This window comes from Juglans regia, chromosome 10 (assembly GCF_001411555.2).
Source record: "Juglans regia cultivar Chandler chromosome 10, Walnut 2.0, whole genome shotgun sequence".
NCBI lineage: Eukaryota > Viridiplantae > Streptophyta > Magnoliopsida > Fagales > Juglandaceae > Juglans > Juglans regia.
In genome coordinates this window covers 3,377,160-3,389,466 of record NC_049910.1, presented here as the reverse complement: position 1 = coordinate 3,389,466, position 12,307 = coordinate 3,377,160, and the positions used below count along the sequence as shown (strand labels likewise).

The following is a 12,307-nucleotide window of genomic DNA, read 5'->3' as shown; positions in this document are numbered from 1 at the left end:
GACTCAACTTTTTTTTAAAATAATTGCGAGGGGCTTACGAACCATACGACTGTATGTTTCTTTACTCATTTAATATTTATTATGCCTTTAACGTGTCTATTAAGCATTCAAATAAATATTAAAAACTTTCTATATATATGTATCTTTGAAAACCCGGAGGGTGTAACTATTATTTATCATATATTAATATATTATATATTATTTAGTTATTTAATTTCACGTAAATAAATACAAATTATGATTCTAAGAAGATAATAAATAGAAGTTTTGTGATCGTAACCAAAAAAGATTTCTTAGGAGGTAGTAATTTTAATTTTTATGGACACAGAAGATCTAGCTCGTTCCTGTTCTATGCTAACCTCTTCATTTAACATTGCCCTATACGCATCTAACTCTCACGGCTCAGTCACAACATGACACCTGTCAAAAGACCCTCTTTTCCCACCTTTCGGTATTCTATTGGATGAAAGAAGAATTACCATAGTCGTTGCCCGTATTCGATTATTTCCCATCGTTTACGTATATAAGCAAAGCCGAGGGTCCAGTTTTTTTTTGTTATAGTGACTTTCTTCTTTGGTTCTCTCTTTTTTCACTTTCTCTTCAACCGTCACATAGCCACCGGCGACGTCGGAGACTCTCCGGAGAATTGCATACTGTACAGGTGGGCTTCCTTGAGGAAGATGAAGATCTTTGTGAAGACTCTCAAGGGTACTCACTTCGAGGTTGAAGTGAAACCCGATGACACGGTACCGGCGCTTTTCTTGATCTCTTAATTTGCAAGCTTCTTTCCCTGAGGGTCGTTTGATTATTTTTTACTGGTGTTTTATTTGCATTGCTCTTGGGATTTTTTGTGATTTATGTTTTCTTTCCTCTTTTATTTTTTATTTTTGGCAGACGAAGGTTAGGGTTTTTTATTTTTTTAGCGGTTGATTTTTTTATGATCGTGTAATCTGGTTAGCTTTTTTGGTGAATAATGCCTGAATTTTGCAACACCGAAAACCTTGCGTGAATTGCAGATAATTGGTTTAGTTTAACCTAGTTCAATTTCGGATATTTTGTACGCAATTAGTGAGATTATTGTATTATAATGATTGGGCGACTTTTTAGTGCACTTTTAAGTCTCCGTAATTTTCATTTAGTTCTGAAGGGAAAACTTCAACTTCACCAATTTTGAGCGGTTTTTGGCTGTAGTATACTTGTGTGCTTGGGTTTTCCCGGTTATTAATGAACATATCTTACTGGCAAAAAAAAAAAAGTATTCTTAACAGTATGACATGTCCAAGTCTAAGCTTCTCTGTACCTGAAAAAGATATCAATGGTACTTTCGTTCTGTGCCTTTAAATCATCATCGAACACATTGTAAAGTTATCAAGTATTACTTTCCTCCTGTGCCCTTTGTATTACACATTTTAATTTGTCGAAGTCTCTCACTAACTTGACGTGTAAACAAATAATAATAATAATTAGCACTCCGACTTTTACAAAGGGACCGGCTGTGAGTTTATTCTTGTGCAATTCTATCCTATGTTTCCTCTGCCACTTTCTTTTAGTTTAATGTCATGAGTTTAAGCCCATTCTTCCAATTCTTTTTCAAAATCTTCAGATTGCTGATGTCAAGCAAAATATAGAGGCTCTACAGGGCTCTGTGGTTTACCCGGCGTCACAACAGATGCTTATTCATCAGGGGAAAGTTCTCAAGGACGCCACAACACTTGAGGAAAATAAAGTTGCGGAGAATAGTTTTGTTGTCATCATGTTAACCAAGGTGAATATGTTTATCACTGATGTAATTTTAAGTATAGCTGTTCTGGTGTCGTACTGGCTCTTAGAATTTAGTTCCTTTTTGTGTCCTTAAGCTAGTTGCTTTAATGTTTGTACCAATGCATGTGTGTTGGAACAATTGCAGAGTAAGGTCTCGTCAAGTGGAGCCTCAAGTACAACAAGTGTGCCCACGAGCCAAGTAAGTACAGATGAGGCTGTTTCAATCTATTCTACTGAGTTCTTTTATTGTTAACTCTTCATTGTAGTCATTATTGCCATTTGAAGTTGCCCCAATAGAGCCACTTACCTGTGTAGGCGCAACCTGTTAGTTTGCCTCCCACCTCGATACAACCAGCGTCACCATCTCAACCTCCTCCCTCAACTCCAGCACCGTGAGTTAAACCTCTTCTTGAATGCTTAGTATGAGTTTGGAGCACTATATAGTAAACCTTAAGTTTGCTTCTTACTTGACTGACTTTTCTGCTTCTCTTTTTTGAATCGTGCAGAATGCAGACTGCCCCTGAAAACACTCCTCTTGTTGTCCCGCCTGCTTCGTAAGTATTGATAGTCATTCTTTTGGATACAAGTCTCATGTGATATTGATATTTAAGACCTTGCATTTTGACCTTCGGTTTTCTCTAGAATTGTATAATGTTGGGGACTTCAAACGATGCTGAATATATACGATATTTCTTTGACTCTATTATTTTATTTATTATTCTCATTTTGGGTCATGCAGTTCCGAATCAGATGTCTATGGACAAGCAGCATCAAATCTTGTTGCTGGAAATAATTTAGAGGCCACTGTTCAGCAGATTCTGGATATGGGTGGAGGAAGTTGGGATCGGGACACTGTTGTCCGTGCTTTACGTGCTGCTTTTAACAACCCTGAAAGAGCTGTTGAATATCTATATTCTGTAAGTCTTTTCCCAGTCTTTGGGTTCATTGTCTGTTCATAGTTCAGCCTATGATTGTATCTAGCTTGTAAGTTGTAGATTCATATTTCTTTTCGTATTCACGTTTCAACTCATTTAAGAATGGGCTCAAGTCATGGAGCACACAAGTTCTAAATCTGTTCAACATCTCAGTACAATGCAGTTTTACAGTTTTAACAATGGAACTTGCAAATAATGGGTTGCAGGGAATGCATGTTGGCCTTAAGGATGACAAGTTCTTTTTTCCTTCTCGAATTGGGCAGTATTTGTTGTGCCCATCATTTTGCATATCTAATGAGGTTGAAAACTATTCAAGTTTTCAATTCAGTATTGCGAATATTTAAAAGCTTGCTTGAAAACCCGGTTCTTTTAACAAGTAAGATGATTGTATTAAAAAGCAAGAGGTGCTACCAAAGTACACCAGGAGTGTACATTAGAAACACCTACTTTGAAAAGGCAAAAGGTTAAAATAATAAGAAAGAATAGAACTGGACAAGTTTAGAGATGCTTCCATTCAAAAACCATAATTGATCATGCAAATAGAAAAACATAATTAATCCCAAAACCCAAGCCATACTCAGGCTCTCTCTCTCTCTCTCTCAACCTTTTGTTTTGGGTGTTTTATATAATATCGTAAAGCCGTGAAGGTTTTATCCAGCCATCTTTTGGGATCCTCCTAAGATTCTACAAAATTCTCCTTGACTTCGATTAAGGCTTTAATTGGATTTTAAGTGTATTTGCAGACAGTATAAATTTGGCAACACTTTTCTCCCAGCATCTGTGTTGGGGTCAGTTGAATGAGACATGGATATAAGTGTTGTTGGCCTAGTTTGTGGCCGGATGGTAATGTGAGCTGTTGTGGGACATTGTTGAAGGTTGAGAAAGGCTTGTAGACTTGTGATGCTGCACAACACATTCTAAAACTGAAGTGCATACTCATGAAGGCCTCAAAGTTTACTTTAATAACGATAAGGTGCTAATCATTGGAATTTATTCACTTACACCCATTTCTTAACCTCATGCCACATAAATTGATGTGAAAATTCCATATAAACACACTTGTTTACATTCACATATTTGCGCCATTAGTACAGAATATGGGTATTACATCCTGTTTATGGCCAACCATACTAGGATCTTGTGTTGTGTTGTGTTCAACCTAAATACTAACTGTGTTGTTCATGTGGAATGCACTGTGATGAGCATGTAACATGTTGCTCATTTTGTTATCACTCCTTTTGAGTTGGATGTAAGCATGTCTCTCTGTTGGTCATATCATCGGATTAAGTTGAAACTTAATACTTTTCAGGGAATTCCTGAGCAAGCTGATGTTCCTGCAGTTGCTCAAGTTCCTTCAAGCGGGCAGGCAGTAAACCCTCCTGCCCAGGCTCCACAACCGGCAGCACCTACGAGTGGGCCCAATGCAAACCCCCTAGATCTGTTCCCACAGGTAGATTCCTATTGATCAATAATTTATGGACTTTACTGGAAATGAATGAGTTTAATCTTCCTTAATCAGGGTCTTCCCACTATGGGTACAAATGCCGGTGCAGGAACCTTGGACTTCTTGCGAAACAGTCAACAGGTATATTACCTATGACTCTTTTCCTAACCTGGGTGTTGGCTTATTGTCTACAAACTTGCCTGAGGTTCCTTGAGCATTTTTTCTTTATTTCAGTTCCAAGCCTTGCGACTTATGGTGCAAGCAAACCCCCAAATATTGCAGGTACTCTAATGTCATGCGTCAGATTCTTTTTGTTGTCACTTTGGTCATTTTAGTAACTTACGGTTTAACATTGGTTTCTGCTAACTTTTTTTCCATTGCAGCCTATGCTCCAGGAACTTGGAAAGCAAAATCCGCAACTAATGCGCCTGATTCAAGAGCATCAGGCTGATTTCTTACGCTTGATAAATGAACCAGTTGAAGGAGAAGGGTGAGATGAATATGATGCGTTTTTAGTTGTCTGCTATTTATATATTTGAAGGTATCCTTATTTGCATGTTATTGTATGGTCAGGAACCTACTGGCTCAGGGGGCTTCAGCAATGCCACAGGCTGTGACTGTCACCCCTGAGGAGCGTCAGGCCATTGAACGTGTAAGTATGTTGGCCCTTATTTCTTATTTCTAGCCTTTCAGTTTGATTGTCAGTTGTTTCTGCACTTAAGGAGCGAAACCCCCGTAAGGGGGACACAGGCCTCCATGCCTTGAAGCTTCAAGTTGTATCCTATGTATTCCTGTCTTCTTGAATAAATATCTTTTATAATTCTGCTAAACATCCTGTTTAATCTTTTTTTTTGTTCAATTCGTCCTTTTTTTTTTTTAAAAAAAAAAGGACTTCAGTTGGATAAACTGACATGGTCTCATTTCTTTGGTATATGTTATTCGCGTGCAATTAGGCCTATTCATATGCATTTGGGAAAAGTTCAACCCAAATGTGTGGTCTGCAATGCTTGAAGTGTTTAATTATCACCATCACACGTACTTTTTTTTTTTTTAAATATAGTAAAACCTTGTCTTATGAGGCAAGTTATGTAAGGACTATTCATGCGCTCTTTACTGACATAGGATCTTTTGCAGCTTGAAGCTATGGGATTTGACCGGGCCCTAGTATTGGAGGTTTTCTTTGCATGCAACAAGAATGAGGAGCTGGCGGCCAACTATCTTTTAGATCATATGCATGAGTTTGAGGACTGATCGAAGTGGTCATCATTTCTTACTTATTTTGCTCTTTTTTCTGTTTATGTCAGACTTCTCTGCCTTGTTGGTCATTTTGGTTTGGCATTAGTGTCTTTATCCACTCATTTGTCCTGTGGAGTCTTTGGAACAGAGATGCTGTCAGGATGTTTATTCTACCTCCCCAATTCATCCTTTGTATTCCCTAGCATTTCCAAATTTCTGTTCTAAATATTGGTTACATACCTTATACACATAATTATTAATTTTGTGCTGTCACATGGAAATAGTGTCTTCTTTCCCTGTCCAGACTTGTTTAATCTTTTAGGTGGCTGCAAGGCATATTTATGCTAACTTGGGGCATTACCATGCTGACGCCAGCCCATAAATAGTAAATGCTAATTTTGCTGTCCTTTTATCATGAATTATGTTCTTAACGAATTTGGATCGTCACTATGTTTTTAGATTTATCTTTGTTGTTGAGAGAGAGCTTTAATTGAATACATGAAAACTATGTCGGGCTTATGTCGTGGGTATGTTGGTAATTCGCATATTTCCCTTAGCAACAAGGAAAATAATTAGGAAAAAAAAAGCCCAGATTAATTAGGCACTTTCCTAGGACAGACAATTTGAAGACTACTTACTCTATTGGAAACTGAATCATGGAGGGAAGAATACTCGAACCGTGATAGTCCTCCTTTGATATCACCTTGCGTGTATGAAACCTTAAAGGCCGGCCGAGGTCATTGCAACAGCCCAAAGTACCTACCGTAGAGCCAAGACTTGGAGCACAAGTACATTTGTTTCAATTTTCTTCTTTTGTGTCACATATTCTTCCTTCCACGTTAGGCTTGAAAATTCTTCTGGAATTTCTGATACAGACAGATGGCGTTTGCTGAATAACCCACTAGCCCACGGTACCGGTCACTTCCTGACCTGTGCCTTTTTCTAATTTGACCATGATGAACCTTTTTCTTTGATTTTTGCATTGCCGTTTTCATTGCCTTAAAAGTGTTTTGAAATTTAGTAAGTCCAAAAATTGATGCACTTTGATGATAGGGTAGTGATCCAGCCTCACGTAAGCGAACGATAAAAAAATTTGCACTGATCGGTGCAAACACTCAGAAAAACAGCCCGTGCCATGTGTTCTAATTTCAAAAGTTCGTTTAGATTAAGAAATGATTTCAATTCATTTCGTTTCATTATTATAATTTTTTTTAAAATTTTAACATAAAATATAATAAATAATTCAATATTTTTAAAATTTAAAATAATTATAATAATAAATAATATTTTATTTAACTAATTTAAAATCATCTCATTTTATCTCTCAATCAAAACAAGGCTAAAAGAAAAACACTTTATTTTTATTGGGTCGTTAAGCATGTACTCCTCCGAGTCGACGGACTCTTTCAAATCTTTCTCCGTCTCCGTCTCCGAGTAGAGAAAAGTCTTATTTGTTTTGTGCGAAAATACTCTTTTTATGCTAACTGTAAATATAAGGCCTTGTTTGGATAGTCATACAGGATAATATCAGATGAAAAATATATAAATAGTTAATGAAATAGTTTGTGAATAATAATGAAATAAATGAGTTAAAATTTTTATTGAATTTTGAAAAAAGAGAAAGAAAAAAGTTGAATAAAAATATTATAAAGTTAAAATATTATTATAATATAATTTTTGTTTTTAAATTGAAAAAGTTGAATTATTATTTTTATATTTTACATGAAATTTTGAAAAAACTATAATGATTAATAATAAATAGATGAAAAAGTATGGAAGAAAAATTAAAAAATATTTATATTTAAGTAATATTTAAATATTGAGATGAGACGAGACGAGACTAGATACGAACAACTGCATATCCAAACAGGGCCAAGTCTTGGACCTGTAGGCTGAGAAGCGGTCAGGTTTTTGGGTTTCTTCTAGAAAAGAAGCTGCCTAGAATTGACCGTTTATCGTTTCAGCAAAAAATATATGGCGGTGGCTAATTTTTAATCAGTTGGCATGCGAAGATTGCAACGTCTTTTTCTATTTGGATCCAGGTTGAAGGTGTCTACGATGACAAATCATGAGACGTATCAGGCAGCATGGTCACATTTCAAAGTATATAAGTTCTTTTGGTACTACCCACCCTTTATTGAAGTTCTTACTGCGGCAGGAGGTCTTTGTGTTTCATAGAGCATCAGGCATCAGCAAGGGCAAAGGAAGGATGGGACGGAAACTGGATGCTTTGCTCGGAAGGAATTCCAAGACCTCCAAATTCAAAACCCTTGCTAAACTGACCATTTCCAGGATTACCATCCTCAAGAACCAGCGCCAAGTCCGGTGCTCTCATGCACATTCTGATGTCATCGAACTCCTTAAACTTGGTCATCAAGAGCGAGCTCTTCTCCGAGTAATTTCTCTTCTTTCTTCTTCTTCTTCTTCTTCTCCTCCTCCTCCTCCTCCTCCTCACATGCATATATGCGGAATTCTAATGGATCTCTTAATAGGTTGAGCATGTGATAAAGGAGCAGAACATGTTAGATGTGTTTGCCATGATCGCAAACTACTGTGATGTCTTGATAGAAAGGGTTGAGTTACTTCAAAAGAACAGGTTAGTTTTTGCGAGTCCTTTGAATTTCAAGTTTTCAATAGTTTTGTGGTGATGGTGGCTATAAGGTAATTGGAAATCTAATTCCGTTAAGCTTCCTAGTACTGATTCACCCATATATGCATATGTTTTTACAGTGGGTGTCATGGCGAGCTCAAGGAGGGGATATCAAGCCTGATCTTTGCAGCTGCAAGATGTGGAGAATTCCCAGAACTACAAAAACTCCGTCAGATTCTCACTTCAATATTTGGGAAAGATTTTGCTGATCGTGCAGTTGAGTCGCGCAATAACTGCGATGTTAATCCTAAGGTAACTAGTTGGATAGTTCAAGGATGCATTGTCAAAGACTCGTAATGTCTCTTAAGTTAATTCTGTATTGGGTTTATCTAGATGATACAAAAGCTTTCGGTCCGACAGCAAAGCTTGGAAACCAGATTGAAAGTGCTAAAAGAAATTGCTTCTGAGATTGGAGTCACTTTGCATTTAGAGGAAGATGCTCCTTTGGTTGTTGAGGTAAGGAAAGTTGTACATCATAAATTAAGAATTTGCATCAAGTAAGATTTTGGTTCTAAATCTTGAATGAGTCCATGTTTGGTAAATGCAGGATGACTCCCAGAAGCAGAGGCAGCTGGAAACTCACAAATCAGCTAACTTAGATGGTCCTCACCTTCGATCACCTGGAGAAGAGAGAATGGAGAATGAGTTCCCTGAATCCATAAGAGCAAGGAAGAAGTACAGAGATGTAGCTGCCGCTGCTCAAGAGGCTTTTGAATCAGCTGCATATGCAGCAGCAGCTGCAAAAGCAGCTGTTGCACTATCCAGGTCTGAATCACGAGACAATGATCCAGATGATCATAACGGACTCCGATCGGTTGATGAGACCTAAGTTCTGAACTGAACGATATGCAGCTTAAAAGTAGATTAGAACTCGAAGTATCCATTAAGCTTTTACAATATCCATTTCATTAACAATTACAGTTCAGAATCAGAACGCAAAGAAGTGGCCAAAGAAAACCATAACAGAGATCTCAAAGAATTTGAAATGAGAAGAAAAAAATAAAGTGGGAATATAAAGTTCAGATTCAGGAGATGACAATTTGACACACAGGAAATTCCCTTCAAATCATGTACCGGAATGAGCCTTTGGGTAATGAGACAATTTTTGATAGATATGAAAGCATAGATAGCAAGAAAATGGGCAACACGCATCGCGACTTGGATTGCAATAAACCATAGCATAGCAGCAACATATCAGAAAATACAGTGCAATAGTATATGAGACCCGTCTGACAAAGGGTATCTACAAAGTGCTCTGCAGAAATCTCAAGCTGATCCCATCGTGAATCCCATGGACGGCAAAAAATGACCCATTTCTCAAATTTTGTAGAGCACTTAAATGACTTCCCCCAAACATGGAGAAGATGTTATAAGTGATGACTAAATGAGTACATAGAGAGGAGAAAAGTTTTCATTCTTACAGTTCTAAAGTTAAAAGCTGTCATAGTGTATGGTTACTTTATTACATAGATTTTTTCTCAATTATATACTTCAGTTTCTGGTTCCTTGTACTGTAAAACTCCATTCCCATACCCCCTTTTTTTTTTCTGTATAGAGGACAACTTATGGTGTGTCTATCTGGCAATAAAAGCATTTATTTTTTTACTTCCCTTTCAAATCAGTTGGTGGCACGGTGCAGCATAGCAGTTGGGACGCAGAAGCAATGTGCAAGGAACAAAAAATTGAAGTCCTTTAAGATTTTACTAGGCATGTCCAGAGGATGAAGTAATGAAAGCATAGCTGAAGGTTTTTGGACCACTGTCTCAAGCCAAAACATGAATAGAGCTGAGTTGCAGAGATTGGAAATTTGTAAGAGGAGATCAAGTTGCAGCATGAGATTGAGGCAAATGTGCTGCAAACAAATGATGGTCGTCATAGTGGCAGATATGTTAAAGATTCTGGGTTCTGGTTGTTTTTTTTATAAGTAATAAGAGAATATGAGTAAATAGGCATAATCCAAGTACACAAGAAGTATACAAGAGAAAATACCTAAATACGAGCTAAGAACTAGAATAGGCTAAACGCAAATCATGAAGATTAACTCCATTCAATACAAGAGCTTTCGCCCAAATACGCAAAGTACTAAAGAAAAACTCCCTAAGTGCTCCCATCAAATGTTCTTTATCTTCAAAATACCGTCCATTCCTTTCCAACCATAAGCATCACATCAAACATGAAGGAATAAATCATCTTCCATATGGAAACAATGCGATTACTCCCCTTAAAACCTTGCCAACATGCTAAAAGATCCACCACTTGCTTAGGCATCACCCAAGCAATACCCGTCCTACCAAAAATCTCATCCCACAAAGTCTTGGCCAACTCACAATGAAGAAAAAGATGGTAAACAGATTCACATCTTTCTGGGTTCTGGTTGTTAAACTGGAAAGCTCTACCTCTAAGAACACTCTTCTCACTACAAAAGATTAGCTATTTACATCAACTCTCTATTGGCATGTATGCCTATGAATTCACCCGCCATGGTAAGTCCCAGTAGAATACAAGTAAAATTACAACATCAAGGAACCCTGCAATGCAATTTTGGAAAATATAACTTCATACGGCTTAGAAAGTCCAACAACACCCCAACCCCCCCCCCCCCCAATTGTGTAGCCAAAAAAATGACCAAATGAAACTTGTATTTCCATTTACCTCCTTAAAAAAAAATTTGAACAACAGGTTACAACAGCAATAGCCTAACATTCATGCAAGATCAACCTATATAACCTAATATGCTGCAGATTAAAAAATCTCTTACATCAAATCTTATGCTAGATTACCCCCGCTCTGCTGCCACAAATTAATGATATCCGTAGCCTGATTGAGAAGAATGATGATCTGCTTTTGAGATATCCAGGGCTTGCTATCAAGTAACAGTTTTAGCTCCTCCCAAGCATCTTTCCTCGGCCAAAAGTAGTATGGACTCAATGGTATGGTGCCATGTCCCGGTATCATCTGGTCAAGTGCAATGCCAATGTTCTTCTCCATCCAAATAAACTTCAACACTAACCGCGGCTTCTCCAATGACTTCACAACCACCCCAAGTTTCTACAAATATCAAAGAAACGAAGCACTTCAATCAGACAATGACTGATTCCTTGTTCGGGATGTGAAGAAAAGATGAAAGTAACAAAAGGGCAAGTTTTGATCGATTTCTTTAATTTTATGCCCCTGCCAAATAGTTAGCTGTATTAGGCTCTCAATTACGTACAAGTTCTTTTTCATTGTCTTGTTGGGCTTTCCACTACATTTTCCTAAATCACAGTGTTTGAAAAGCAAGAAGTATCTTTTCCAGTATGAGGAAAAAGATGTTATCTCCCTAGCTTTCTATTTATTAATCAAATCAGCAAAACACCTTCAAAGGTTTTTACGTCTCACAAGTCAACTAAAAATCCTCACTTTGAATTCACACAATTGCTCTCATAAAACACAAAGTTGAAAATTCCCCTTTCCACGAAAACAGAACTTCCTATTTTCTTTTCTTCCATTTTCTCAAGAACCAAACATAGCGCAAAAATAAAAGAAACATATACCACACGCAGACAGTGGAAGAGAAAGCGAGTGAAGGGACCTCTTTATCCGGAGGGGATTCGGAAGGGGAATCATCATCTGAGAGAGTATCTTCAGCTACTGCTGCTTCAGCTGCTTCAGCTGACGCTGATGCAGATAGTTTGAAGATTCTCGTCCTTTGACTGTGACTGTGGCGACTCGGTTGTTTTAACACGGAGTGCGAGAGTGAATGTGGCCTTGCAAAGATTGGGGCTTTCTCAAAGGGTTTAAGGAAGAAGCTCTGTAAAGGGAACGCTAAGGGCTTCAGAGAAGGACTGAGGTTGGGTTGAATCGCCATTGGTAGCATCTTTCCCTTCTTTCACGGACCGAGAGAGAGAGTGAGAGAAAGAGGGACACAGAGAGCCATTTTTGTGTTGAGGATAACTGGATAAGGAAGATCGGGCAATAGGATACGGGCCAATTCCAACCCGACTTAATTCTCGGATCAGCCGAACCATCCTGATTTATTTTTTTAAATATATATTATTTAGGTGAAATATTAGAAATAGTCATGGAGTGACTATTTGAACTTAACCTGTATAATTAAATGAATCAATTACTTTGATCCAACTCGACACATATTTTATGAGTTAACTCAATATGACCCATTTAGATGGAAAACGAAAAGAAAGAACAAATATTTCTAAACATTTTATTATTCTTACCATCGGGTAAAGAGGCAAAGGCTATATATATAAACTATAATTTTAAAAAATTAAAATCAATGTCATT

General features: G+C 37.5%; 3 protein-coding genes across 4 annotated transcripts; 2 read left to right on the top strand and 1 right to left on the bottom strand.

Annotated features, from left to right (window-relative positions):
• Nucleotides 1-557: 557 nt before the first annotated feature.
• LOC108987083 (ubiquitin receptor RAD23c-like) lies at nt 558-5,677 on the top strand. The gene is made up of 12 exons (XM_018959941.2): nt 558-746; nt 1,604-1,765; nt 1,907-1,960; nt 2,077-2,153; nt 2,268-2,315; nt 2,501-2,678; nt 4,006-4,146; nt 4,216-4,281; nt 4,375-4,422; nt 4,524-4,630; nt 4,714-4,792; nt 5,275-5,677. The coding sequence occupies exons 1-12, from the start codon at nt 681-683 to the stop codon at nt 5,389-5,391; spliced, it is 1,143 nt and encodes a 380-aa protein (XP_018815486.1). The 5' UTR covers nt 558-680; the 3' UTR covers nt 5,392-5,677.
• A 1,786-nt stretch (nt 5,678-7,463) lies between these two features.
• On the top strand, nt 7,464-8,863 carry LOC108987081 (IST1 homolog). Its single transcript, XM_018959935.2, has 5 exons — nt 7,464-7,771; nt 7,869-7,972; nt 8,107-8,278; nt 8,360-8,482; nt 8,574-8,863. The coding sequence occupies exons 1-5, from the start codon at nt 7,586-7,588 to the stop codon at nt 8,853-8,855; spliced, it is 867 nt and encodes a 288-aa protein (XP_018815480.2). The 5' UTR covers nt 7,464-7,585; the 3' UTR covers nt 8,856-8,863.
• LOC108987082 (30S ribosomal protein 3, chloroplastic-like) lies at nt 8,534-11,954 on the bottom strand. 2 transcript variants are annotated; one of them, XM_018959938.2, is made up of 3 exons: nt 11,598-11,954; nt 10,785-11,074; nt 8,534-8,646 (listed from the first exon to the last, which is right to left on the bottom strand). In XM_018959938.2, the coding sequence occupies exons 1-2, from the start codon at nt 11,880-11,882 to the stop codon at nt 10,793-10,795; spliced, it is 567 nt and encodes a 188-aa protein (XP_018815483.1). In that variant the 5' UTR covers nt 11,883-11,954; the 3' UTR covers nt 8,534-8,646; nt 10,785-10,792. The 2 variants fall into 2 exon arrangements, with proteins under 2 accessions (XP_018815483.1, XP_018815484.1); XM_018959939.2 differs by lacking the exon at nt 8,534-8,646 and adding an exon at nt 10,053-10,554.
• Nucleotides 11,955-12,307: the final 353 nt, after the last annotated feature.